At 41.7% G+C, this 27504-nt stretch overlaps 1 protein-coding gene across 1 annotated transcript; it reads left to right on the forward strand.

Annotated features, from left to right (window-relative positions):
- The first annotated feature begins 386 nt into the window (after positions 1–386).
- Positions 387–26813, forward strand: ptch2 (patched 2). The gene is made up of 22 exons (XM_027133743.2): positions 387–993; positions 2528–2720; positions 10193–10382; positions 10500–10569; positions 10726–10817; positions 12908–13103; positions 13193–13314; positions 13681–13828; positions 14549–14680; positions 14798–14953; positions 15045–15137; positions 15281–15406; positions 16108–16226; positions 16400–17151; positions 18000–18142; positions 18250–18430; positions 18546–18826; positions 19493–19630; positions 19744–19886; positions 23656–24046; positions 24135–24657; positions 24780–26813. The coding sequence occupies exons 1-22, from the start codon at positions 856–858 to the stop codon at positions 24812–24814; spliced, it is 4362 nt and encodes a 1453-aa protein (XP_026989544.1). The 5' UTR covers positions 387–855; the 3' UTR covers positions 24815–26813.
- Positions 26814–27504: the final 691 nt, after the last annotated feature.

Raw genomic sequence — 27504 nt, forward strand, 5'->3', positions numbered from 1 at the left:
AGCAAAGAGTGGAGAAGAGAAAGAGAGAAAAAGGGAGAGCGAGAGAGAGATTATAATGAGATAGATAATATAAATCTTTAGAGATAAAAATTTTATTAATATATAGAGCTCGAAACTATTGTATATCTCTCAATTATGCGCAAAATGTGCTATACAATCTCTCTCTCCTCTCTCTTCGCTCTCTACTTTCTCTCTCTCACTCGCTCTCTCACTTCTTCGTCTCTCTCTATCCCCCCCCCCCCTCTCTCTCTCTCTCTCTCTCTCTCTCTCTCTCTCTCTCTCTCTCTCTCTCCCGCGCCCCTCCCGCCTCTGGGGCTTTTGGAGAGCTCTGCCTGGGTGGTCTCTCCCTCTCTCCCTCTCTCTCCCTCTCTCTCCGCTCCGGCGAGCTGTTGCTTAGCAGCTAATAATAGGCGATGTTTGCAAAGTAATTTGCCTCTTCCTTCGGCCAATGAGAACCAGAGCGCTGCTCCATCAAAACCAAAGCGCTTTTTTTCACCCTCGACCGAGAGCTTTGCCTTCCTCCAAATGTTCAAGTGCTGCGAGAGCGCGGTCACACTCGATGGAAAGAGCCGCTCGCACCGCACCGCTCTCTCTCTCTCTCTATTTCTCTCGCTCTTCTGATTGGGAAGGAAAGGAAAAGACAGCAAGGCATAAAGAAAGCCGAATGAAGACCGAAGGATCTACACGGATTCGAGCCCATAATGTTGGCATGGTGCAGGAGGAGCTCGGCTCAGCGGAACACTAGAACACACCGATCTCCGGAACCGTGCGCTGCGGATGCGCTCGCTCTTGCTCACGGATTATTGAAGCGCTTTACTTTAATTTTGTTCGACTCTTCGTCGACTCGTTTGGACTATGGCCTCGGCTCCCAGAGTGACGGGGGCCGACAAGTTTGGAGTTTTCCCCCCGAGCTCCACGCGCTCCGGTAACCCGGAGCTCCCCCGCAGACCCAGTTACTGCAATGCCGCGTTTGCGCTCAAACAGATCGCTAAGGTGACCGCAAACTTTCTTCACTTACCGGTTTCTCACGCGTGGGGAATTTCAAACGCTTACAGTCCTTTTGCGCTTGTTTTCACTGTCGATTTGCTTAGAAGTGAGAAGAAACTAGTGTGTAAATAAATGCACTCACGCAGGACGCACAGTGACATAACGGGACCGGCTTCGGCTATGTCCGTCTTGTGTTGTGTGATTTCTTGATTGCGATTGTATGAATGAAAAGTAAGCTTTCATTCATTTGCAGGTAGATGTGGGTGCCTCAGCTCTGAGCAAGCAGTAGTGATGGAACAGAACCTCAAGAGAAGGTCACTAATGAAGCTGTGGAACTGACACAGTAAAGCTTTAATGTCCTCCAACACATCAGCAGCCAGGCTTTAGTATAGTAAGGAATTCTACCTAGAAGAAAATTCTTCCTTTGACTTAGTACCAGATCTACACTTTATTACATTAATCTAGACTTTAGTAATAAACTTATTATTATAAAGGGGCAATAAATGAATATATTCTATAACAGTATAGTAGTATATTTAGTCTTAGACACACACTGTAATGTGTTTACGCAGAGAACAGAGATCGCTGTGTTTTATATAAATGTGAAAAAGGTCTTAGACTTAAACAAATTTTTCACATAAGTAATAATTTATAATACACCTAAAAAAAGAGACACTGGTTCTAATCGTTGAAACGAACACCTTTCTTTAGGTTGTATTCAGTCAGTTTTTAGAAACCAGAAATGCAATACTTAATGAAAGTTGCTCCCACATAGCGTATGCAGTGCATGTGTGTGGTCCACATCAAGCTGTGACATTTGAATTGCTTGGCACATGAAACTGGATAGTTCAAAATAGCCATTTCCGTTTCCTCGAAGCCAAATAGTCATACAGGCGCTGATTACTTGCTGGTTAAAAAGTGCCTGTCCTGCAAGGTGGTCAGATAGGAGCTTTGGGTTTGTGGAGCGGTTCCATAGCACGATGTTTTATTCATTGGGCAGTTTAGTCAGCGTTCCAGTTATCAAGATATGCAATAACTTTTAGCTCAGAGAGGGCTTTCAGCATTTAACCCAGGTCAGTTCGGATTCATGAGAGCATAAGCCTGCACTTATTATTGAGTGTGAACTACATACAAACAAAGCAGGAAAACCCAGTTTGTAATGTGTATAATATGACAGTACAGTAGAAGTACAAATATAGAAATCTGTTTTGTGTCAAATTTTTGCTTGTCACAAAACAGTCTTTTATGGTTTAATACAAACAGAAATGCATGTTTTGCTTGTTATTTATAAGTTTTAATAGCGATGATCACACTTTCAGATGAATATATAGCCTATATCTTTCAACTTAGTCAGAGATTCAATTTCCTCTCAATAAATAATTCTCTTCTTCAATATAAAGACCATAAATGTATGTATATAAGTACAGACAGTGTGAATGCCTGCTTTTGTTTACAGATCCAGGCTTTGTGTGGCATTGCTGTGAATCTGAAATAATTATCTATGGACCAAGTGACTAAGTGTTCCTCTCTTGTGTCACAGGGGAAGGCTGCGGGTCAGAAAGCTCCGCTGTGGCTCCGGGCAAGATTCCAGGCTCTCCTATTTACTCTGGGTTGTCATATTCAGCGACACTGTGGAAAAGTGCTTTTTATTGGACTCCTCGTATTTGGAGCCTTCTCGGTTGGCCTGCGCGTGGCCGCCATTGAGACAGACATTGAACAGCTATGGGTGGAAGGTGAGTCCATTCTTTTTGCCTTTTGTTTTTTTTTTTGGCTGGGATGTTTGGGGATTGTATCCATGAGCCAAATGAACTTGTTTGTGAGTGTTGCATTCTGGTGTCAAGTCGTGGGGGGTCCAGGAAAAGAGAGAGACAGCACCATCTGACCATGCACACCATTCCTCATGCTTCACTGCCTATTTTTGGAGAAGCTTCCCTGTTTTACTGCTCTACAAACAAGCTGACAGACAGCAGGGTCCTGAATGGAAATTAGATTTTGCTTCTAGCTGTACAGTTCTTGGGAGGTTTTTTTTCCACCAGCCACTCTGTGGGCTTGCAGTGTGCAGTAGCTAGGTCTTTGAACATGGGCTGTGGGCTCAGGAATTCCATATCTTCTGTCACGCACAAGTAGTGTTCTTTTTTTTTTCCTAGCACATGCAAGCCTTCTCTTGTTCTCTCCCCATCAGGCAGTATTGTTTGCCTTTGCACTGTTTTTTTTTTTCCCTTCCTCATTTGACGTCTTTTCTGCACGCCTCACTTATCTCTGCGTTTTAGGGCATCTTTATTTGGTTTTCACACTGCCAAATTCCTTCTAAGCCCCCTAGGCTTTCGCAGTGGTGCTGATCCCCTGCACAGATGGGCTGTGTGAATTGTTAGCCATCTTGGAGGCACTGACCCCTCCCCCCTCGGGCTCTCTGTGTGGTCCTTAACTATTCTTGGATTCCATTCAACAATAAAGGCACCCTTTTCCTCAAGTGACAGGAAAAAAGAATACTGCTGAAGTTTACCCACCTGTTACACACATAAGGACATAAACACATACACTGACACAGGGAGTCACCATAAACATATTATATACAGATTCTGTGATAGATTCTGTGAGGTGGAAATGTGAATTTCACACACACACACACACACACACACACACACACACACACACACACACACACACACACACACACACACACACACACACACACACACACACACACATATATATATAGTGGGTGTGTATATGTTGCATACTGAGTATTTGGACCATGCAGAGGAAGTTGTCAAGGTTTATCACAAAATTAGAGTACCTATGGAAAGCAGACATAAATAATGCACAGGACTCACAGACAATCGCAGATGCTGTAGCAGGGCGCTGTGCCTTTAAGAGGAAGGGCCCATGTTACTAAAGTTTCTGCTTGCGTTGTTTCCCCCAATAGCCCATTGAGAAAGCTGCTCACCACTGAATGGAGAGTAAGTGGTTTGGTAACATGGAGAGGTTAGTTCTCACACACACACACACACACACACACACACACACACACACACACACACACACACACACACACACACACACACACACACACACACACACACACACACACATACACACACACATTCACTCAAGTCATACAGACAAAAGAAAAGAAATTTTTAATGGATCATTTGTGATAGCACTGTTTTCGCAGCATGAGAATGCTGTCTGTAAAAGAACATAAAAGGCTCGTGTTTGTCCGTCTTTGCATTTGGAATCATCTGCCACATCATCATATACCCTAAGGCTGTCACAGCTACACCCTCACCCCAACCTTTGCCCCCCACCCAAATGTCACTCTGGCCACCAGGACCACCCGGGCATCTGTGACTGCTTCCACCATCCCTCAAATGATGTGTGAAGACTGACCACAGAATGTGAGGGACTTTGAGAAACCCAAGAAAGCCTGTGTGCCCTGTTTTGTTTTTCGACTCACTGAGTGTATACTCCCTTCCTGTCCCTTCCTGATTCTGTAAAACTCAGTGTCAGTCACTACAGCGTGTTTACATACACTTTGTATTCGGCTGGGGGTTTGATATGTCAGCAATGTTTTTAATTGGTAAACTGAAATTTGTGCTTATGTCATTAACATGCACTGTGCAATTATCCTTTTTTTAAAGGAATGTTTACTATATTTATGACATTTAAAAAAATGGTCTGCCTTGGTTGAATGGGGCTGAGGTCATTGCTGATGGCTTGGGAAAGTGTGAGCTGGTCCCCATTGTCAGTCAGAAGAAAAGGGGGGGCAATAAAGTAGAATGTGGGGTGAAGGGTTGGAGGCAGGGGACAGCAGTGTTTTATCGAAGCTATCTTTAAACTTCCTTCACATTGGAACTTTAGCACCATGTGTGTACTTCTTCCAGAAGATAATTTGTTAGGAGAATGAAGTAGGAGTCATTTCACTCTCTGAGGTGGGCCACCATCTTGTTTTAATCATATAGCAAGCCATGAGAGAATGTAAGTCTGTTTCTCTTTCAGAAGGAAGGATAAACAACAGCTTGTTATTGACAAGCCATACCATTGCTGTGGCTTGGGAAGACCGACGTGTATTCATGCACAGTCACATGACTAACAGAAACATCTTTGAAAGGGTTGTTAAGAATTAAATGTTCAATAGTTAGAACCTACAAAAAATGTCCAGTGGATTAAAAGGACAGCACCATTTGTTAAACAGAAAAAGATGTTTGTGTACTCGAGCACAAGCCGAGGTTAATTCATCTCATCTGTCTTGACACAGTTTTGGTGTGCTTGACAGACATAGGCAACACAAGCAAGCTGTGCAAACATTATGGAAAAAAAGAGCAAGGCTTTCTGGGTAGCAAGATTGACTGAGATTTTTAAAGTCACCACAAACTGAGGAAGAACACGGCTGGTAGGAGAACCACTTTAGCTTGAATGACCTTCCTGTGCAAGTTTTCTACGTGTCATATATAGAGACCTTGCAAAATGCCAGAGGGATAAAAGTAAGATGTTTAGCATTCTGAAACAGTCATCTAAACAAAAAAGCCTAAGTAAGTGTAACAATTAGAAATGATAGTTATTTAGAAGCTGCTTTGAGAGATGGAACACACTGTGTAGCTTTATTGGATGTGAATGGTAGGTTGCAGCATCCCAGCTACACAAATAAACTCATACTGCAGAAACCCGGACCTCACCAGTCGAAAGAACAAACAAGGCCAGAGTCAACGTGGGTCAGTTGAAAATGTTTATTTCAGCGCACCCCCTTCCATTTCCCAACCCCCTACATGCATCCACCACAGTCCAGACTCCCAGCCCTCGTTCTTCTAGAACAGCCTATGAGTTGAATACTCAATTCAGCAAGCCTCCCTTTTCCCTAGTACTGCTCTGCTAGTTATTTTGAAACTAAAGGACCGTCCCTTCATGTCAGAGACATGGTTTTCATAATTGAACTGTATTTAAAAAACGATGAGGACCTATAAGGGCTGCATTATTTGCTTGGATGGTTTATTTTATCTTGCTGTACCTCTGTAGGACTGTAAGTTATCCATCCATGTGCTCTTTCTATCTCCCATTATATGAAGCTGCTCAGAGGCTGTCTATTTTTTATGTGTAGACAATATCTAGAATTTTGATTCCTTTTTAAAAAAAAGTATTTATATCCTATAATTTTTATATGTTCCCTTCTTGAGCTAGAGTAAAACAACAACAACAAAAAAAATCTCCGAACTTGAGATGAGAAAAAAATGTCTCATGGGCTCAGTAAATTCATTTCCAGTCTGAATAAGACCAGCAATGTGGAAAAATTTTGCTTTTCAGAATGGGATGAATGTATGTTTCAACTACACATTAAGCTGCATTAGCAGCCACTGGAGTGCCTAATGTGGGCATTTTTCCACAGCAGCCAACACTAGGGATGATTAGCATAATTAGTACAGGCCTGGCTATACATATGGAAATGGCCAGGACCTAAATGCCAGCACTAGTGGAAATTTATATCAATGCTGACAGAAGCCTCAGGTTTGAATAGATAGTAACAGGGTCTTAGATTTCGTAATCTGTCTTGATTTCTTTTCGGTTCTATTTTATTCGGTAAAAAAATTAGATCAAAGTGTTAGTTAGTAACAAAATTGTAGTGAACAAAACACTTGACGGAAACACCGTTAACAACGTTTCTTTAGGTAAAGTGGATCCATCCCTCCCTTTTCTTACACATTGTTTCTGCTGCCTGGGAAATGTCTCGATCCATTTGTTTTTGTTGAGTGGGTTTCTCTCTTTAGTTTTCACTGTTTGTTGGGAAACATATAAAAAGGGCTGAAAACGAGAGTGACAAAGACGTGCACTGAATCTCCCCATGCCCTTGCCTCAGTTCTGGGTGAGCCAGAGGTGGCGCCATCTCCATCTCACATAGGGGCGGTAGTGAAGGGCACAAATGCTCCTTCATTGATGTCCCATTCATGGAGTCTGTGATTGAGAGTTGTAGAGCTGCAGAGACTAAAAACAATTGTACTTTGGCCAAAATCTACCCTTTTGCCACCACAGTGTGCCTTCAGAAAGAGATACAAAGAGCTTGGAATGGATAAGATGAGTCAATGGCAAGGAGTGTAGATGACAAATAGACTAGGTCTCTGCTTGGTGCTTTTATATGCTGGTGTATGTGTTTGTGCTTGCTGGCACTCACTTGCATATTAGTATTCTAGTTTTTTTCTTGGGTGGCAGAACCAGGTAAAAATGTCTCTTTCAGCACTCTTCCTTGTGGGACTTCCTCCAAATCAGCATGGGTCTTTTCAGTGGCCTCCTAATCCCACTAATCTGGTCCACAACACTTTGAAGGTGGCCTGGTATAATGGAGTGAGGACTCAGTGCCAGCAATTCCACACTACAGCACCACTTGCAACTGTTTTACACACACACACACACACACACACACACACACACACACACACACACACACACACACACACACACACACACACACACACACACACACACACGCACACACAAGTGAGCTTGTCCTGGACAAATGACCAGTTTATTTCTTCAGCATGATTTACAAACATTACTTCAAGTATAAATATATTGAGGCATTATTATAGTTTATCAGGATCTTCTAATTTGTGGTAGTTGACTGTTTTTTGCCATGCTTGGTGTCCCGCCCTATAACACCGAATTGCTTGCTGAGTGGATGGATGGAAGGGCTGACCCATGGAGAAATAGTGCTTCTTCTCCATGCTTAATTACATGTTAATTTCCAGACTGCCTGCTGGGAATATAGGCCCTCACACCAGTCCTGTTCGTAGTTCAAGCCGTAACAAAGGCCGTCCTAGAGATTAGAGTGGATTTAGCTTTTAGCACTGGTGTTTCATCTACAGTGGAGAAAATGTGGGGCAGTAGATAAGCAAATGATTAGTTTACAAGATATTGAGGTTAGTTTGTTTTTCTGGTGGAGAGCAGTGGTTGGACCCTCCTGGTGGATAATTGGACTGTGGTGGTGATGTCACTCCCAGGGCTGTGAAAAATGATGGGGCACACAAAAGAGGTACTGAGCCTGAGAAAGAGAGAGAGCAAAAGAGAGGCTACTGATGGATCGATACACATTGGTACAGTCTCATTTTCACTGCTTTGAATGAACTTTCTGTCTACTAAAATTCTTTATAGTTCCCTCATTAGGGCTGAACTGATTTGTAATGGGAAGTTAGGTAAAACTCTTTACAGCAAAGCCCAGTTTCCTGAAAGCCTATCCCTGAAAACAGTATAGCAGCAGAGCACTTAAAACTTCTCCATTCTCAAATACGTATTCCAGCTTCTTTGCCCATTTCCTCCCATTCCCTGTGGCTGCATTTCTGGCTGTGAAAGTATTTGTGCTCCTGTCTCTTTAAGTGCATAGCAGTGGTGGGTGGAAAGAGAGAGAGAGCGAGAAAGAAAGAGCGCAGGAGAGCAGAGCAGAGCTCCCATCTGGAGACTGGCTGAGCAACAGCTCTCACTCGGCCCTCTATCTGGGTGGTCCAGATGGGAGGAACCAGACACAAATAGCTATAATTTACTTCAGGAGCCCCTGTAATTACAGGCCCAAGGACTGAAGCTCGATTCCTGCAGATGTCTGAATGTATTAAATGTGAACATGGCATCTTGAACAGCAAGACAAAAAAAAATAATAATAATAAAATCAAGCACACATTTCTCTTTTGCAAAAGCATCGGTACTATGGAATATGTTTGAAGTAATGTAAACCAATTGCATGAGAATTTCCAGTGACAATCAATGAGCAGTATATCGAATGTTTTGTGCGTGTAATCAATTTGTTTGCAGTCATGCAGTTAAAGCCACTGCTGTGTGTTCAATAGCTTGGATTTTGTATTATTGCATTGCATTTTTACTGACATTATACATTCTCCCTAAAGACTAGTCATAGAAGCATTCTTATAGTCATTTACAGTACAACTGCAGGATCAGCAAGACGTTTACTCAGTTAACCAAACCTGTGTGATGTACGGGAGGCAAAGCATAGCTTGTTAACCAGTCACTGCAGGCTTGTCATCATGTACTGGGATGTGGAAAGGCATACAGACAGGCTCTGATCTGGGCCACTGTGTTTCATGAGGAGTTGGCACAACCATCTCTACCCCATGCACTCTTTTCACCACCGCCTTCGTTAATAAGGGGGTTGGACTCTAGATCTCTCTCAGCTCCCTTTGATGTCTTTCATTTCAGGTCTGCGTACCAAATGAACAGTGTTTTTGCCTGTATTTTCTTTCTTCTATTCCCCCAGTTAGGTCCAGCTATCAGCTTTTGTTCTCTATGCCCACACACTCACACACATATGAATACAGACTGCTTCTACAAAACTTCTGTAAGGGTATGCTGGCTTTCAAACCAGGACGCTATCAAGTCCATCCATATTGAGAGCATTTTGTGTTCATATAACAGCTTGGGAATAAAGTCACGGAGCTCTCACATGACCAGGATCGAAGCAGTGTATGGTAGACATAAAGACCTCCAGGCCTGAGAATTAGGCCCACGGTACCAGAAACTAGATCCTGGGTTTGACAGGATTAAAATTGTGTAGAACTCTCTGTATTTAGATACATCCAGATCCCTTTATGGCCACTTTGTGTCTCCCATGATGTGGGTGATTTTTTTAAGCCTCTGAAATGTGGGCTGACTTACTGATTGCTGGGGATTACTGATTACTGTTCTATCTTTGGTCAGGCTACGCAGGCTTAGTGTGTCCTTTGAATAGTGAGGTGGCAAGGTTGGCTGAGAACTGGGCACAGGCTAGCCCGTATGTTCCAGCCACTCACAGTTTTTACAATGGATCTTTTGCAAAGTCCTGCCTTTCTAGCTTGGTGGAACAGCATTAGTTGTGTCATATACTTTACACAACTCTGGCTCTCTTTTCCAGCCAGAGTGTCTCACTGACCCTCACATCTGTTTCTGGGATCAGGTGGATATAAGATACATATGAAAATCACAATTGCACAGCGTAAATAAACCTGGTGCATATTGAGATTTCACATATCTATCTAGCATCATTAAACCTAAAATAGCTTGTCTGTTTTGGCATGTACCTGAAGAGTTGGAATTGGGGGAAGAAAAACAAGCAAACCCAGCATGAATGCCCGTCTGTCTTTATATTTATATGTCTGAATATCTATTGATTGATAACTCACCTAATTGAGTCACCTACTAATTGACCTTTTTTTCATTCTCTCTTTTACTCTTGTAGCTGGCAGTAGGGTGAGCAGGGAATTGCGCTACACAAAGGAAAAGCAAGGAGAAGAGGCAGTGTTCACTTCACAGATGCTTATACAGACACCCAAACAGGAAGGAACCAATATTCTTACGCAGGAAGATTTGTTGCTCCACCTGGAGGCAGCTGTGTCTGCCAGCAAAGTCCAGGTGTCTCTTTATGGAAAGTGAGTGCCACCAGATTGTGGGATAATTATTTAATAAACAATTACAGACTTTATTTTATGTTTTTACAGTAGTTACATCATTAAATGTATGACTATTCAAACAATTTCTTTCCACAGATCCTGGGATCTTAACAAAATATGCTTCAAATCTGGTGTCCCGATTATAGAAAATGTCATGATTGAGAGGGTATGTTACCATTATGACATTTACACATTGATTCCTTGATTATTTACATTCGCATATATCAACAATATTATGGCTCACTCTTAAACAGACCTTTGTTATAGACTTGGTGTAATGGTGAATATCTACCTTACAAAAATTGCTTTATTTTCATTTTAGATGATTGACAAGCTTTTCCCCTGCATGATTGTGACCCCACTGGACTGCTTCTGGGAGGGCTCCAAACTGCAGGGTGGCTCAGCCTACTTACCGTAAGTATGACCCTCTTATCTGACTCACACAAACAGATGTACTTAAACATACTGACACATACTAGTCATACATAGCATATCTCAGTTCATGGAGCAAAAGTTAACCTCGACTGGCCGGACTAGGCATATCTGACCTCAATGTTACATACGCTCTGTTAACAAGAGCCCCCCTCCCAAGCAACACTATCTGTGACATACTCCAACATCAAGCTCCAAGCAAAAGCCCCATTTAGGTTGTTGATAAGCTAGGGCTTGCTTCGATCATCACCTGAACTTGTGCTGTCATCGGAGCTGTGATGGGACTCCTTCCATTTTTTTTTACACATTCTGCTATCAAAGCAATGCAAAAGAAGCCCTCATGGATAGTGGACAGAGGGAGGAACAGAAACAGTGGCTGCTGCTGGGTTGATAGGAGGCGGGGGTTGGGTGTCCAGGCGGGTGGAGGGGGTATGCTTTTGGTCAAACAATGGTAAGCATTCTCTGGGTTTACGACTGAGTGTCCATCAGTGAGGGGCCCCCAGCTTTGTCAGCACTGGGTAACACTGTGCATTCTCATGGTAATCACTTGGGTTCTGAGCTGTAAGTTGTCCAACAAATAAAATGGGCATTATTCAAGTCTTGGTCACAGAGAGAGAAAGAGAGAAGCATGCAAGAAATTTACTGCAAACTTTGATCTATGCACCTATTTCTTCAAGTCAACATGTTTGGTATAATGGTTGGACAGGAAGAATATGAACTGCACTTGCTTTTGTCAGTTTTTATTGATATCTCTAGGTTTAAAAATTGTAATCACATTATACATTGATGTACATGCAATAGATGGACATGTGTTTTTGCTATTTGCAGTTCCCTTAAGGGGCCTTTGCAAATTTCAGAGCTCCAGCCACTGCCTCTAAATTTTAGGGCTTAGTGTATTCTTTTTTCTTTACCAAACAAATGATTTTCTTTCCTTCGTCTTTCTCCAAGTGTACATGGAGCTAGGGGTGAAACTAATGTTTTTACATGCTTGCAGTTCAGTAAATTTGAAGGATTTAAACACAGAGAAAGAGAGAGAGAGAGAGAGAGAGAGAGAGAGAGAGAGAGAGAGAGAGGAAAAACTTGACAGAACAAAGAGCAGCAATCTATGGAAAAACAAAAGGACCTAGGCCAGTTCACTCAAGCAAAAAATAGGAGATAAAGGAGGCTCTCTTTGCAGGCAGGAGCAAAGGCGCTTGGTATGTGGGAATGGGAGAGGCAAAGCTTTATTTGAAGCTACTCTTCATGAGTTATTGGAGATTGGGCCCAGTGTTAGGACACGATTCCCTCTCGCTCTTCTCCAGTCAGCACTGGCCATTCTGAAAGACCTGGCCGACACACACGCTCTCTTAGGTTCATATATTAATCTACGTTTGCATCATTTCAATAGAAAAGACCACGATACCACTTTTTGAGAGTAATTCTCACTTGCTTTATCTTGACCACTTATAAAGAGTTCAAACTGTGTTCAAAGGTGCCAGTATGGTAAGATTAATTGTGAATCCAAAGAACATTTTATTACAGCGGCAATGATGAGATGCCTCCTCATTCACTTAATATGGATCTTGAAATATAGCCTTTAGACATCTCAATACAGCATAGTCCTTTCCCATTATTTCAAATGTAGATTCAAATGGGGCTCTTTGGTATTGAGTAGGAGGCTGTGGATTAGAGTCTTTAGCCAGAGGCCGGGCAAGCATCAGCTATAGAATGGGTTAGTGGAGAGCTCGACCCACCACGAATGCTCTTGGCATCTTATCAAGATGTTTGGGAGGCAGAGGTAATTGTTATGACTCTGTGTACAGGGTTTAAGATACTGGAGTCCATGGCCTGCCAGCGCTTTATGCCCTAGCCATGTAATAGGATAATAAACGCTACTTTATACTGTGGCTGTGGCCCAAATGAAACCAGCAAGAATCTAGTGCTGTCCATCCTAGAGACCAGGCAGTATTAAATGGCGATGGTGTTAAGGCAGCTGTAGGGTAACACTGGAGCTGTGTTTTCAGACATCCAGAAATTAATACTGTCATTTATATGATATAGGAAATTTCATGTATGTTGTCTGTCTTCTCCAGTGGGATGCCTGACATACAATGGATGAATCTGGACCCTCTGAAGCTCATGGAGGAATTGAGCCAGTTCACCTCACTAGAAGGTTTTAAGGAGATGCTGGACAAGGCTCAAGTAGGCCATGCCTACATGAACCGGCCCTGTCTTAATCCCAGTGACCGCGACTGCCCAGTCAGTGCACCCAACAAGGACCTGCGGCAGGTAAGCATAGACCTTTTATGTTGAATATCACATTGCAATGACTTCTGTGTAAATTTTAGGTGATTTAAATTTGTCACTGTCCTGTTTAGAGTCCAGATATTACTATGGAACTACAGGGTGGCTGCCATGGTTTCTCAAAGAAATTCATGCACTGGCAGGAGGAACTGATCCTGGGGGAACGTATGAAGAACTCACAGGGTTTTTTGCAGAGGTGAGGGTGGAAGATGATGATGCAGGCTAATCACACAGAGAGAGGCATTTCCTCTGATTTTTGAGAACCCCTTGTTAGAGAGGGCCATACTATCAGCGGCCATACATATAAATTCTAAATAAAGAGAATATCACAGTATTGCAGACAAAAATTAACATCTCATTAATAATGGATATACAAGGTAGTTGTGAACATATAGGTGTTAATTACACCATGTCTAAATTACTATTTACAATCTTTTGTTGTTATGGTCATACAAGTAATCATCCTCATTGGCTAGGATAAGTGACAAACTTGAGACTCCTCCCTATCCAATGTGATGAAGGTTATGTGTGGCTCACCTACTACTTCCTGTTCCTTTTGCAGTGCAGAGGCTTTGCAGACCATGTTTCTCCTCATGAGCCCCAAACAGCTATACGAACACTTTAAGGATGACTATGAGATCCATGACATCAACTGGAATGAGGATAAGGCCACGGCCATTCTGGAGTCCTGGCAGAGAAAGTTTGTTGAGGTATTTTTCTGTCCCAGTGCCATTAAATTATAAAACCTCTCTGGATGTTTGGCTTTACCTGCCATAGAGGTTATGGTGGGGGGTGTTTCTCTTTTTATTCAGGGGTAAAATGGAGGGGGGACTTTCTGTGTATATTTTCAAAAATACACGGCCTGAATTCCATCAGATCTCAGCCTCGTAGTAAATGGAGTCCACCTAGAAGGCCTCTGTCAGACTTCTAATTATAGAAACAAGCTGTTTTTGAAGTAACTGACACCTAGCATTCTGAGAGAATGAGGGAAAAGTGTTACAGGGAGAGAAAGAGAAATAGTGAGCAAAAAGAGGGAAGTTGAAAGGAAGAAAGTTTGGAAGAAAGGGGGCAGGGCACTGTAAAAACAAAGTGCCGACGTATTTAGTTCCCTTCAGGTTGGCTCTTCATAGAACTGGTTGAGTAGCCTGAAGGGTAATCACATCTGATCCATCTGACCCCTGACCCGGGCATCTGTGCTCATTATTCCATGCTTATAAAACTTCCTGTGGGCTCATGTAATGTTCTTGGTGTGTTGTTAGCATTTAAATCATGAGGTAAAAAGCTGGGAAAGTCATCACTCTATGAAATGCACTATATGAAATAAAGTTTATTATATTACAGTAATATTCTATTTACTGTAATATTACCATTTTGGTACCTGCTTCTAATAGTAGTGTCTGATGTTTTGTAATCATGGGTTCTCTTTCTAGGTGGTCCATGGGAGCATTCCCCAGAACTCTTCCTCTAATGTGCACGCATTTTCTACCACTACACTGAATGACATCATGAAGTCCTTCTCAGATGTCAGTGTCATCAGGGTAGCAGGAGGTTACCTGCTCATGGTAAATTAGTAGTTACAAACACTATGTTACTATAAAGGTGCTAAATAAATAGTATGTATATACACCTAAAATGCTTTTGCATAACACAGTACTTTTGTGTTCTTTATTTGGGTATAGCTGGCCTATGCATGTGTGACCATGCTCCGCTGGGACTGTGCTAAGAGTCAGGGGGCAGTGGGACTGGCTGGAGTGCTGCTGGTGGCCCTGTCTGTAGCTGCAGGCTTAGGGTTATGCTCTCTGCTGGGTTTGTCTTTCAACGCTGCAACTACACAGGTACACAAACAGACACTCCTGAACATGTCTAACACAGATTCACTTAAATGTTTGGACATATTCTAAGAGAGAATGGTGTAATCCTTCACAGGTACTGCCATTTTTGGCGCTGGGCATAGGGGTGGATGATATGTTCCTTCTGGCTCATTCTTTTACTGAGGCTGGCTCCAACATCCCCTTCAAGGCATGTGGCTCTCTTATAACCGCAACACTGCTATGTTACTGATTTTAAAATATATGAAAAATTGTGTTTTATTTCTGCTGCTTCATGTAGACTGTGTGTTTATTCTATGTTTTTGCTCCCTTTTTATGTGTCTGTGTGTATAGGAAATGACTGGAGACTGTCTCAGAAGGACTGGCACTAGTGTGGCTCTCACCTCTATTAACAACATGATCGCCTTCTTCATGGCAGCCCTAGTGCCCATTCCTGCTCTTCGGGCTTTCTCGTTACAGGTATAGATAGAACTGTGAGTGTGCATGTGTGTATGAATGAGTGAGTGAGAGACCTAGAAATGTCTGCACATTAAGATGGCAATGCATTAGGCTGGCATGAACACTAGTACTCTTTAAAAAAAAAAAAGTCAATGAACTGTAGGCATAATAAATAAGGGACTGCTTTTGTTAATGTTTTTGCCATTTCTTTTTCTCTCTCCATATATTTAAGGCTGCTCCCATTTGTCTAAACACGAAGCCTGTCTCTCAGATTCTTATACAGAGTCAGTGAGAGAGATAGAGAAGGGAAAGTAATAGGATGAGTGAATACTCAGTATATCACCAAGCTGTCAACCCACATTTCTCTGATCTCACCAAGTGAGCACTGGGTGGTCCAGCTCTTTAGTGATATGGAGTATAATGTCTGCCCCAGGCCGGCAGGTTGTGTGTGTGTTTGGGGGGTAATACTGCTGAGGCTAGTTGCATCCTTGGGAGTCCCCTTTCACTAGCTTGTTGACTATGTTTGGAGTCGAAGGAGGAAGGAGGGGTAGAGCTGTTTGATTTAGGATGCATATTTTACTTTCCAGAATTCAGTCCCAAGGCACTAAAACAGTAAGGGAGCTTGAATGTGAAGGGTGTTTTTTATCAAGTTGACAGCGGCTGTGGATTTAGAAGTTCTGGGCCTTTCTTCTAATCGCACTTTTACTTTTCACTGTTTCTAGGCTGCTGTTGTGGTGGTATTTAATTTTGCTATGGTCCTGCTCATCTTCCCTGCAATTTTGAGTCTGGATTTGCATAGACGTAAGGACAAACGACTGGACATCCTCTGTTGCTTCTACAGGTAGACATCACAGATTGCATTATACCTCAGAAAACGATGGTTAATAATATATCAGTTCAATTCAGTCAGTTAGCTACAGTAATACATTTAAAGATTAAAGTTTAATTATTTAATGTTATACACTAACAGGTCACACATCAATGTTGTTGTTGTTTTTTTTTATCTTTGTACAGCCCATGTTCTTCACGAGTAATCCAAATCCAGAGTCAGGAGTTCTCTGATGCCAGTGATAACCACACTCACCGTCGTGACCCAGCCACTCCCACATTTGCTGGTTCTACAATCACTACCAGCACTCACATCACCACCACTGTTCAAGCTTTCACCCAGTGTGATGCTGCTGGTCAGCACATTGTCACCATTCTGCCCCCAACATCTCAGATCTCCACCAGCCCTCCCTCTGTGGTGCTGTCACCGCCAGACCCCAGACCAACTACTGACCTTTATGGCTCCCAGATATTCATGCCCTCCAGCTCCACTCGGGACCTGCTAGCCCAAGCGGAGGAACCTCAACTGGGTCGTGAGTGCGCGCCTCTGCCCTTTTTGCAGTGGAACTTGCCCCGCTTTGCCCGAGAGAAGTATGCACCACTGCTGCTAAAGCCTGAGACGAAGATAGTGGTAGTTGTGGTATTTGTGGCACTGCTCAGTCTTAGCCTCTATGGTACCACCATGGTCCATGATGGCCTCTACTTGACGGATATTGTGCCCAGAGACACAAAGGAGTATGATTTCATTTCAGCACAGTTCAAGTACTTCTCTTTCTACAACATGTACTTGGTTACAATGGATGATTTTGACTATGCCCACTCTCAACGCGAGCTCCTGCAGCTTCACAATGCTTTCAACTCCGTCAAGTACATCGTGAGAGACAGTAATCAAAAACTACCCCGCATGTGGCTCCACTACTTCCATGACTGGCTTAGAGGTAAGAACTCATCTTAATGCTTGTATCATTTGGGCACATACAGAAAAGACTTTGTGAGGTGAAGTTATTGAGCATTTTATACCCTTAGCGTGTATTTTTCCCTGGACAAGATAAAAATCAATTAATGCCATGATTTAGGCACAGATGTACTTGCCTGGAGACTAGTTTATTGAGACTTTTGATACCATTTAAATGAATGATCTATACAGTTTTGGACTAGATATTTCAACTCTGCATGAAAGTGAAATTCTGCTAGACCACAGGTAAGGGAAAGAGTTCAGAGAGAGTTCAAGCCTATCTGTCATTCCCCCCCCCTCCCACTCTGGCCTTAGGGAGGAAGATCAGGATAGATCAGAGGTTATCTTTGCCTGTTTTTGACCTCTCCACCTGGCCTTAGACTAGAAAAAGCAGAATAATCTAGAAGAAGAACTTAGAGCTTGTTCGGATCGTTAAAAGTGTAAATTTATTTTGAAAGGCAGTGGAAACTGGAGGCAGTTCAAAGGGGTCTTTCTGTTTCCAATGCCTGTCCCCTGTGTGATTTCCTTTTTTTGTGTGGAGATCTCTGTAATTAAAGAATGGTAGGAAAATGGTTTTTCAGCTGTTGCCAGGCTTTTTAATATGATGGGCATGAAAAGATTCTCGCTGGTTGATTTATTCAAGTTACCACACACACACTCCCCAATTTGGGGAGTGGGGGAATTTTGTTTTAACTCATTTAATTTCCTTAAGAAATCCATTTCTTCAATGCTTGTACAGTGATTTCATGTTTCTATTTAATAGTAAAAGCAGATGTTGGACAAACATTAATTGTTTAAATTTAGGCTAACATAACACTTTATTTGTAAAAGGACTACAAGTGGCATTTGATGCTGACTGGACAGCAGGCAGAATCACCCATGACAGTTACCGCAATGGTACTGAGGATGGAGCATTAGCTTATAAACTCCTCATTCAGACTGGCTCTAAGAAAGAACCATTCAATTACAGCCAGGTATGTGTCAAATGATCTTTCTTCAATGTTTGATTGTTTAAACGTTTGTCTAAAAGCTCAGTTAAGCTGCAGAGAGCAATATTCATTCAGACCTGTTTCTTGTTTAGCTGACATCTCGTCGCCTGATAGATAATGAGGGTCTGATCCCCCAAGAGGTTTTCTACATTTACCTGACTGTGTGGGTCAGTAACGATCCACTAGGCTATGCTGCATCACAAGCAAATTTTTATCCCCACCCTCATGAGTGGATCCATGACAAATATGATACCACCGGAGAGAACCTACGTAGTAAGTGTACTCCTTACATTCTTGCTCATTTAGCTTTATCTGGTAGAACCATTCTGTGTATACATTATACCTTTTAATGCACATTAAGATATAATGCAATGTCTTTTTCTATTAGTACCAGCTGCTGAGCCTCTGGAGTTTGCCCAGTTTCCCTTCTACTTAAATGGTCTTCGGCAGGCTTCAGACTTCATTGAGGCCATTGAGTGTGTGCGCTCAATTTGTGAAGAATTTATTCGCAAGGGCATCCCAAACTATCCCAATGGATACCCATTCCTTTTCTGGGAGCAGTACATCGGCCTGCGCCACTGGCTCCTGCTGTCTGTCAGTGTGGTGCTGGCCTGCACCTTCCTGGTGTGTGCTATCCTGCTGCTCAATCTCTGGACTGCAGGCATTATTGTAAGTCCACATTTCCCCCTTCCCCTGCTTATGTGTACGTTCACAGGAAGAATTTTGTTAGTTTAGAAAGTGAGCATATGGTGAGTTAAAATCCCAACAATGCCACAGTTATCCATGGCCATAAGTCCAAGAGAGTAAAATGTCCTTTTTGTCTGGAAAAGAAGTATAGAATTTTTTTTTTCCTGTCATTCAGAGTGACACTAACCTATAGGCATCAGTAAACTCACATATTCAGATATCACTGTCACACAGGAGTATTCACAGGGCAGGTTGTTCAGGGGATCTAACTAGACTGACGATTTTTATATTTTAATTAGAGATGTAAAAGCTTTTATTTAAACTAATATAAAGCTTTCCTAAAACCTTGTACTTTAAACTGCCTTTGTATAGATATTTGGAGACTGGATAGATCTGTCCATTTGTGACCTTGGTCTGCTAAAACCATCAATCAGTGATGGGTTTGTAATGGAAGCAGTTTGAGGTTGGAGGGGGGTTTTGGTAGGGATGTTTGGCGTTGGTGAAGAGTAGGGGTGGGGGTTTGGGTAAAGTTTGAATGACTGGGAAACATTCCACACAAGGTGGTGGGGCCATTTAACCCAACAGAGGATGGCTCAAGATTGGTGGCATGCTACAAATTTAATACGCCTGTCTTTATTTCTTTCTCAGGTTTTTATCTTGGCTATGATGACAGTAGAGCTGTTTGGCATTATGGGCCTGATTGGTATCAAGTTGAGTGCCATTCCTGTGGTTATCCTTATTGCCTCTGTTGGCATTGGAGTGGAGTTCACTGTGCATGTTGCACTGGTAAGGGAGAAAACATTTTTGCAAAAAACATACATAGACAAGAGTTTAACTTCTAAATAAGTAAGCAGGATGTACATAGTGAGTCTTATCTGTTTTACTCCATGTTTTTGCAGGGCTTCTTGACTGCCATTGGGGACAGAAACACACGTGCATGTGTTGCTTTAGAGCACATGTTTGCACCTGTGATGGATGGTGCCATCTCCACTCTGCTTGGAGTGCTCATGCTGGCTGGCTCTGAGTTTGACTTCATCATGAGGTGAGTGACTGGCAGTGTTACAGATGCTACTGAATATACAATCAATGCATTTTGTTCGTTAAGCTTTGATATTTACTTTTACACTTACGCATACTGAAAACTGTACAGAGTTATGAAGATAAATTCAGGTTTTTATACAAGTCGAATTTTAGGTCATTTTGTCAAAAAACAAAAAACAAAAAAACAGATGTGTTGTTTAGGGTTAGAACATGAGGGGCAAGTGTGACCATCTCTCACTCCTCATCTGGCCTTGTCACTCTTGCTCCAGAGGTTCAAGCCATCCTTACCAGTCCCTTAGTGTTGTTTCATCACAAGAACAAATGTAGAAAACATCAAGGGTGTGTAACAGCTGCTCGTAAACATGTAAATACCCACTGGGTGGTGACACAGTGAACCCGTCTCTTGGGGAGTATGTCAAATGTGCAATCATCCGGTTGAGAGCTTCTGTGCTTAAAGAGGCCACCACATAAGAGGGATGTTTGCCCAGTCCATCATTGGGTTCAACTGGTCAAGAATGCCTTGACCAAATTTCAGAAAGCCTCAGAGCACTGCCTTTGGCCTGCTATTTTCCCTCTCTCACTCAATGTCTGACTCAAAAAAAGAGCAAATAGCAGTGTTTTTCTGCTGAATCTGGACTCTGCCGGATTTTGACCACAACCTTGAGAGCAGCCTCAAACAGACCCACAACATAAAAATGGCTTAGTTAAAGAAGAGAGTAGAAAAGAGAAGAAGTACATTGAAAAAAATCTAAATACCCCCAGGGTGGCTTCTTGGCACCACAACTATTCAGACATTCTCCAAGAGTTTGAATGAAGTCAGATGGTGAAAGGAATTTTTTTTTGCTTTTTCCTCTTTACCCTAAAGATTGAGACAAAGCTGTATAAAGAGGAGGTGGAGAGGAGGAAGAACAGTGTAGCCTGGTTGTTTGGGAAAGGGGGTTCCTTTTAGGACATTGGTAAAGTAGAATGAGTTGGGGGAGGGTGGTGGGGGGAGGGTAGTTGGAGCAAACCATTTGGAGGGTGCAGTGTGCCAGCATTGTGGCATTCACACTGGGAGGTCCTGTTTAGATGTAGAGAGAGAGAAAGGGTGGAGGAAAGACAGCACGGGTAAGCAGGCCCTCTAGCTGGGGACTAGCATAAATACGGTCCTGTAAACATCTCCTGGCGGTGGGACACTGAATAAACACCAGAACAAGCTCAGCAGCCCCTCTCAGAAGGAGCCACCCCTTCCATCCCCTGACTCTGAATGGAAAAGATTACAGTTTATATAAACAACAGAATTCCTAACACTAGGTCTACTCTGGAGGTCTAACCCAAGTGGGGCCCATGTACGGTTTCTCACTTTTTTCGCTTTTTCTTCCTCTGTATTTTTTTCAGCCTTAATAAATGATACCCAACTATCAGAATGTTGACTTAGTAAAATATACAATTATCCCGTTTCGAATCTTTTCATGTATACAGGAAATAGGGAGTCAGAATGCCTCTCACAAACAAAGGAAATATTTCCCCCAAATGCTTATCCTCAGCAGAATCCATTTATCTGAGAGGTTAAGGGCATTGCAACATGAATCCATGTTTCCTAGATCCATTTAAAACACCTAGTCAGTATGTATTCTGGGTGATCAGATCACAAGTGGTCTGCATAAAGTACAGATGTAAATGGGGTTAAATAAAGATGCATTGTGATCCAAAAACGCATATCATGTTTGGGGTAGTTTGGGATTTGGGGTAGTCTGATATTACTGTTTATATATAACACTTGACAAATATTACATTTGTAGTGTGCTTAATAATGCATAATAAATGTGCGTGACAGACTTTCTCCAGAGGAAATTATGTATGTGTGTGTTTGTAATGCTAGGTATGAGGTTGTAAACTTATTAGGGGACCCGAACATCCAGGATGCATGTTAATGCTAGGTGTGATTGGGACTGCAAACAAATATGGTTCACACTTGAGCAGAATGCTCTAGGTTTTTTTTTAATTAGCCCGACATGAGCGTGGGAGGTTGAAGGAGGATAGGTGGAAACAATAAGAGCCCATTTCCTCCTCCTTGTTTTTTTTTTTTTTTTTTTGAAAGATCACATGCTTCAGACAGTTTGTCATGGTTTTGCTTAGAATTATTGCCTGACTGAGTTGCATGTCTTGTGCAGTTGTCAGAAGAATAATAGTAATACTCTTCCCTTTGAAGAAATAACGGTAAACTCCAATTTAGTGTATATTTCTATTAAAATGAAGTGAAAGAAAGTCATTGCAGTTTTGTTAAGCTAAAGGTATGATATACTGTTATAAATACAAACACAAAAAAAAAGAATACAAGCCAAAATAAAGATTTAGTGGTGCAATGGCTGTCTGACCATTTTAAATCTTTTTGAGTATTTTTTAAAGAGTGTCTTATTTATTAGCTTGGGAGTCCTTAGCTAGCCAAGACAAACCTATGGGCTCATAGGAAGAGACAGGTCAATGGACAGCGACCTCCACTCTACAACATGAATGCTCCCAACAGATGTTCTAGAACATAGCTGGTTTAGTCCACTTCTATTAGGTGTGACATAAGGGAAGGTGCGTGTGCGTGTGTGGCAGAGATTGTTAAAAGGAACACTTTAAAGTCCCAGAATCCACATCCTTGTTTTTCCAGACTCTGTTTTTCTTTTACTTACCTCCAGATATCTGAACCACAGCTAGAAGAGTTACATTGTCTATGTATGTTTGAGCTTTTAAGTGAAGCACTCTCTAATTTTCTCATGCTCTCTTTCTTGTGGTGAGGGGCGAGCCTTTCCTTTGGTGCCATGAGCTGAAACCCAGAGACGTAAATTCTTGTAGCTCTGCAGCCCATTATGACTGCCTCTCTACTAGCATGCCAGTCAGGGCACACAGCACAGTGGTAGTAGCTCTGCTTAGCACTTTACTCAACCTGCTTTTAGCTGCACCCTTGTTGGGCTTCATACCTCACTTTGACACTTTATACCTCACCACCTCCAGACAGCCATGGCTTGGTGGGACAGGGGTGGTATTTCTGCCAGCTTTAATTGTCTTTAGAGAAACTACTTTTACCCACTTACATATATGGATAATTTGGTCTAGATTTAATCCAAATAAGCAACAGTCAGTGCTAAATTTCTTGGGCCGTACTGGATTAGGCTGACATTGTAAAGAGGGTTGTGCTGATGTGGTGTGATTAATTCTAAAGTGATCATAGGAGGAGGAAGGATTAGAGGTAGGGAGATATAATAGTAGCTGGCCTGCATAGCATAAATACAGAGGTGATGTATCTTGCTCAAGGTGAAATGGGATCTCAGTGAGATGGGGTATGATGTTGTTCAGAGGAAAATTACATTAGCAGCAGCAGCTTGGTGGTCATGAAACCGAGGGGGTTAATAAGAGTATGCTACAAGAGAGAACAAGGTTTTTGGAAAGAGGTAAGTGTTTCTGACGTGTAGAATCCGCTCACTAATGTAAACACACTTATTCAGGAAGTGCCAGTGCACTGGTGATAGATGAGGGTTCCCAGAGGAAGCAAAACAGAGTGCTTGCACCAAAAATGGAGCATAGGAATGTCTCTCCAGCTTTGTCAGTTTGCCAGGAGAGAAGAAGACATGGCAAGAGGAAATGGTAGGAGGAAAAGATAGAGGGCAGAAACATAGAAGTCACTGATTTTTTATTTTTTTTTTGGAAAATAGCCAATTCTTGTCACCTTTAGGTTACATGTGTTAATTGTGTGTGTGCTTATCTTAAGTAAAATGTGCATTCTGCTTTTGTTTTCTCCGAAGGTACTTCTTTGCTGTGCTGGCCGTTTTGACATTGCTGGGAATTCTAAATGGCTTAGTATTGCTGCCTGTTCTGCTGTCCATCATGGGCCCTCCAGCTGAAGTCATTGTCGCCAATAACGCCAACAGCCTCTCCAGTCCTTCACCAGAGCCTGTACCTAGGATTATGAACAACCATGGCTACTATGCTGGGCACATTCCCAGAGCACCACGACAGGCCTTTACTGAAGTCTCAGACTCTGAGTACTACTCCGAAACAACCAACACATCTGGGATTGGTGATGAGGACTACAAGCACTGTGACAGAAATGTGTACATAACAACACCCACGCAGCCGCCACCTTCCCACATACTGCTGGAGGCCAGCAAGAACCCATCATTTCCAAAGCTCACAGTAAGTTTCTTATAATGGATAAAGTTAATTAAGTGATAAGACTGTCTAGTTTGTTGTGATCACTAAGCTGATGATTTGTATTTCCTAGGTTGTAAAACCTTATAGTGAAATTCCATCTGCAACATGTCCAAAAGATCCAAACAGTGAGACGGCCCAGAATGCAGTGAATTCTATCAGTTCACAGATCACACATTGGGATGGCAAGCCGGAGTACCAAGGATCTAGGCAACACCCTTTACCTAATGACAGTGCATATTCTAATGCGAGGACTACTTACTGTGGTACCAGGCTACAGCAAGGCAGAGGGCCACAGCAGAACAGGACTAAAGCTCTGCCCCATGGTGGCAATACACTGCAGCAGCCAAGCAACACTTTCACCATGGTTACGGCCTCTGCCTCAGTAACCGTGTCAGTGCACCCCAATCTGCCGGGGTCATATCAGGGTACGATGCAGGAGGGCTTTGAGGATAGCGTGTTGGACTCTTTTGAGAACTCTAAGAGGACTTCACAAACTTATGGGAGAGCTAATCAGCCTTCTAAGAGAGACTCTTTGCAACTACAAGATCTGGAATCCATAAATAACAACCAGCATCAAGCTAAACAGGGTCTAGGTAAGGTTATTAACTATTTGCATAACCTTTTCATATTAGTTCATTCTGTATATTTAAATAAATGTGCTAATGTAGAGCCATAGGAAAAATGTGTCTCTAATTTTGGTTTGTGTGTCCTGTAGGTGGTACATGGACCCAAACAGCCAAAGACTGCTAGACAGCACACAATGTCGCCCCCACAACCCCTCGAACCCTTTGTCTGGAATCTATCTCTGGCTGTTTAGGGAGGTCCCTATGCTCTGTCTTTCTGAACTGTACATAAACCTCACAGATAAGAGGATTTATTTTAAAAGATTAAAATTATACATTTATAAATATATATTTTAATACTAAAAGAGGGGAAAACTATTTAAAAGAGTACTGTATCACTTGTGTATTCTCTTATGAAAGAGTCAGATATATAAGAGGATTCATAGGCTTTGTTTCCTCTTTTGTAAAGATTAAGAAATGTGTTATGTAAAAATTCAGAGACGTTAAATGTTAGGTTATTGCAAATGAAAGGTCAGTGTTCTTTTTTTGCTGCTATACATCATATTTGATGAGACGATTTGCCTTGAAAATGCGTAGAACCCCCTCCTCAATGTAAGTTGTAACATTACCTTAACATGTTCTTACACTGCAGACATCTTTAGCTTGTTCCCAGCTTACATTACATATATATATGCATTCATTTGGCAAACGCTTCTATTCAAGACGACTTAGAAGGAGTGTCAGAATCCTTAAACCGCCGAGCTACCACTGCACCGTGTCTTCGATTGCACTGTAACATGGAGAATCTATTTTTTTGTCACAATTAATTAATTAATTTAACAAACATTTTCCCCCACCTTTATTTTATTTACAGCAACCACTGTGCCTTTGTTATTTTACATACAATTAGAAACTCTTTTCTTTCCACATCGGTGAAGCTAATTCGACAGTGACTATGGTCTTGAACTTCTCCATCTCTTCAGTCTGTTGAAAGTCAGTCAGTCAGTCAGTCAGGCATGAGGAACAAATGACAATTTCTTTCTAGGTATTTTGAATTCATTTGATTTTTTTTCTTTCTTTTTGCACTTGATGCACTTGTATACAGTGAGATTGAGAAAAAAAAAAAAGCTAGCTAAGTTAACTAGCTAGTTAGCTATGTTAGCTCATTAGCTATACAGCGAGTCTCACATTTGTTACAGTGAACCTATGAGAGATAAAGCAGGTCTATTAATATGCTCAATATTGAATTATAATTGTCCCAAATGTCACTCAGAAAGCGAATTTTATTAAAGTACCATGTTTTTTTTTTTTTTTTTTGCTGCTTTTAGAGGTAATACATAGCTGAAGTCCTGTGCAATGGTGGATTAGGTTGTTCTCCTGCAGGCTTCTCCAGCTAGGCCAGTGCATCACTCAAAGAGCTCATTTAAGCCAGTATTTCTTCTTTTCTGTCTCTTGGATTTTGAGATTTTTTCAATACTTGTCACAACACTGCCAGGTTAAACCCAGGGAAACATTAGATTTAAGTGGCAGCTTTTTGTGACAGAACTAGAAACACAACAATATGTAGCTACTGAATCTTAAAAAAAAAAAAATTCAACATAACACAAAATCAAGCAAGCGATCAATGGTATACGTGTACATGAAGTACATGCATGGCGAGATAGCAGAAAGGAAAGACTAGGGGATGGGGGTCCTGTACTTCTATTTTGAAATGTATGTCATGCCATATGAATTATTTATATAAAAAAAGTTTTATTTTTGTAGTTTGTACAGATGTTAGTCACTAGACTGATGCTATATTTTTAAAGAGTAAATATATTACAAATGCAAATATATATATATAATATCTATTTGTTGCTTTTGTTTTTGTTTTTTTTTGGGGGGGGGGTGTAAAATTGGTTGAAGTGGAGGTTTTCACTTTTTTATTTGCGGTTAGATGAAAAGACATTTTGTATGGAAAATGAAGGAGGGGTGTGTGGTTGTCGCCATCCACTTTGTGTAGATGTCCTTGCCTTTCTTCTTCGTTTTAAAGATTTGAACAATATCTATTTGTTGTCTAAAACACTGACTTCAGAAATCCATGTGCAAGAAAAAAAAAAAACACACACAACCTTTGTGTGACCATCATTTCCTGTCACCCTTAATAAGAATACAACTAACAAAATAAATGTTTAAAAAAAATCTAATTAATTGTGGTTCTGAATTCTTTCTTTTTGTTTTATCTTTTTTTTTTCTAAATAAAACCTGGTCAAATGTTATATGATACAGATCACTGAAAGAGATGCACTTTTTAAATCTTACCCACGTGATATTTAATACAATCCTATTATTCGGTCCTCCGTTTTGGGGCTCAACAGGATATGTTTGTGATTTGAGGGAGCAGGCTGCTCAGGTGCAGTGGGGTAGGGTAAAGTGTAACAACCAGGCTTCACATTTCCTGTTTGATTGTTATGAGTCCCGAGGCGAGAGTCCCGTGTGCAGCGAGCCCACCTATGCAGATGAAAGGCGTGCACTGTAAATTCCTCCACCTCCCACAACACCGCCTCACATGTCTGAATCTGATACATCTCAGGCTTTCCCAGCATAGTTCTGCAGTTTGTATGCTCTAAATTACCTCATATGCTTCGGAATACATTGTAGGTGGATTGTAAAGCTGTGTTCTCTTGTGATACATTGAAAAAATGACCATTCTTGAAGTCGATTTCTTTAAGCAACCAAAAGCTTTACTAGCGGTCCAAAGTACATGGACTGCACAGATATCTGTTATAAAGAGATTTACCATACTGCTGTTCACTGGTCAGAATTTCCTAACATCACATTTCTGACTGTATTTCCAGCTGCAAAGTAACAGTTAGTTAATAAACTCAGATTAACCAG

Source organism: Tachysurus fulvidraco, chromosome 1 (assembly GCF_022655615.1).
Source record: "Tachysurus fulvidraco isolate hzauxx_2018 chromosome 1, HZAU_PFXX_2.0, whole genome shotgun sequence".
NCBI classification, from domain to species: Eukaryota; Metazoa; Chordata; class Actinopteri; order Siluriformes; family Bagridae; genus Tachysurus; species Tachysurus fulvidraco.

Coding starts and splice junctions, on each gene's coding strand:
- ptch2 (XM_027133743.2), top strand. CDS start 856: ATGGCCTCGGCTCCCAGAGTGACGGGGGCCGACAAGTTTGGAGTTTTC. Junction 15,138..15,280: donor GCTCCAACATCCCCTTCAAG/GCATGTGGCTCT, acceptor CTGTGTGTATAG/GAAATGACTGGAGACTGTCT. Junction 19,887..23,655: donor GAGTTTGACTTCATCATGAG/GTGAGTGACTGG, acceptor TTTTCTCCGAAG/GTACTTCTTTGCTGTGCTGG.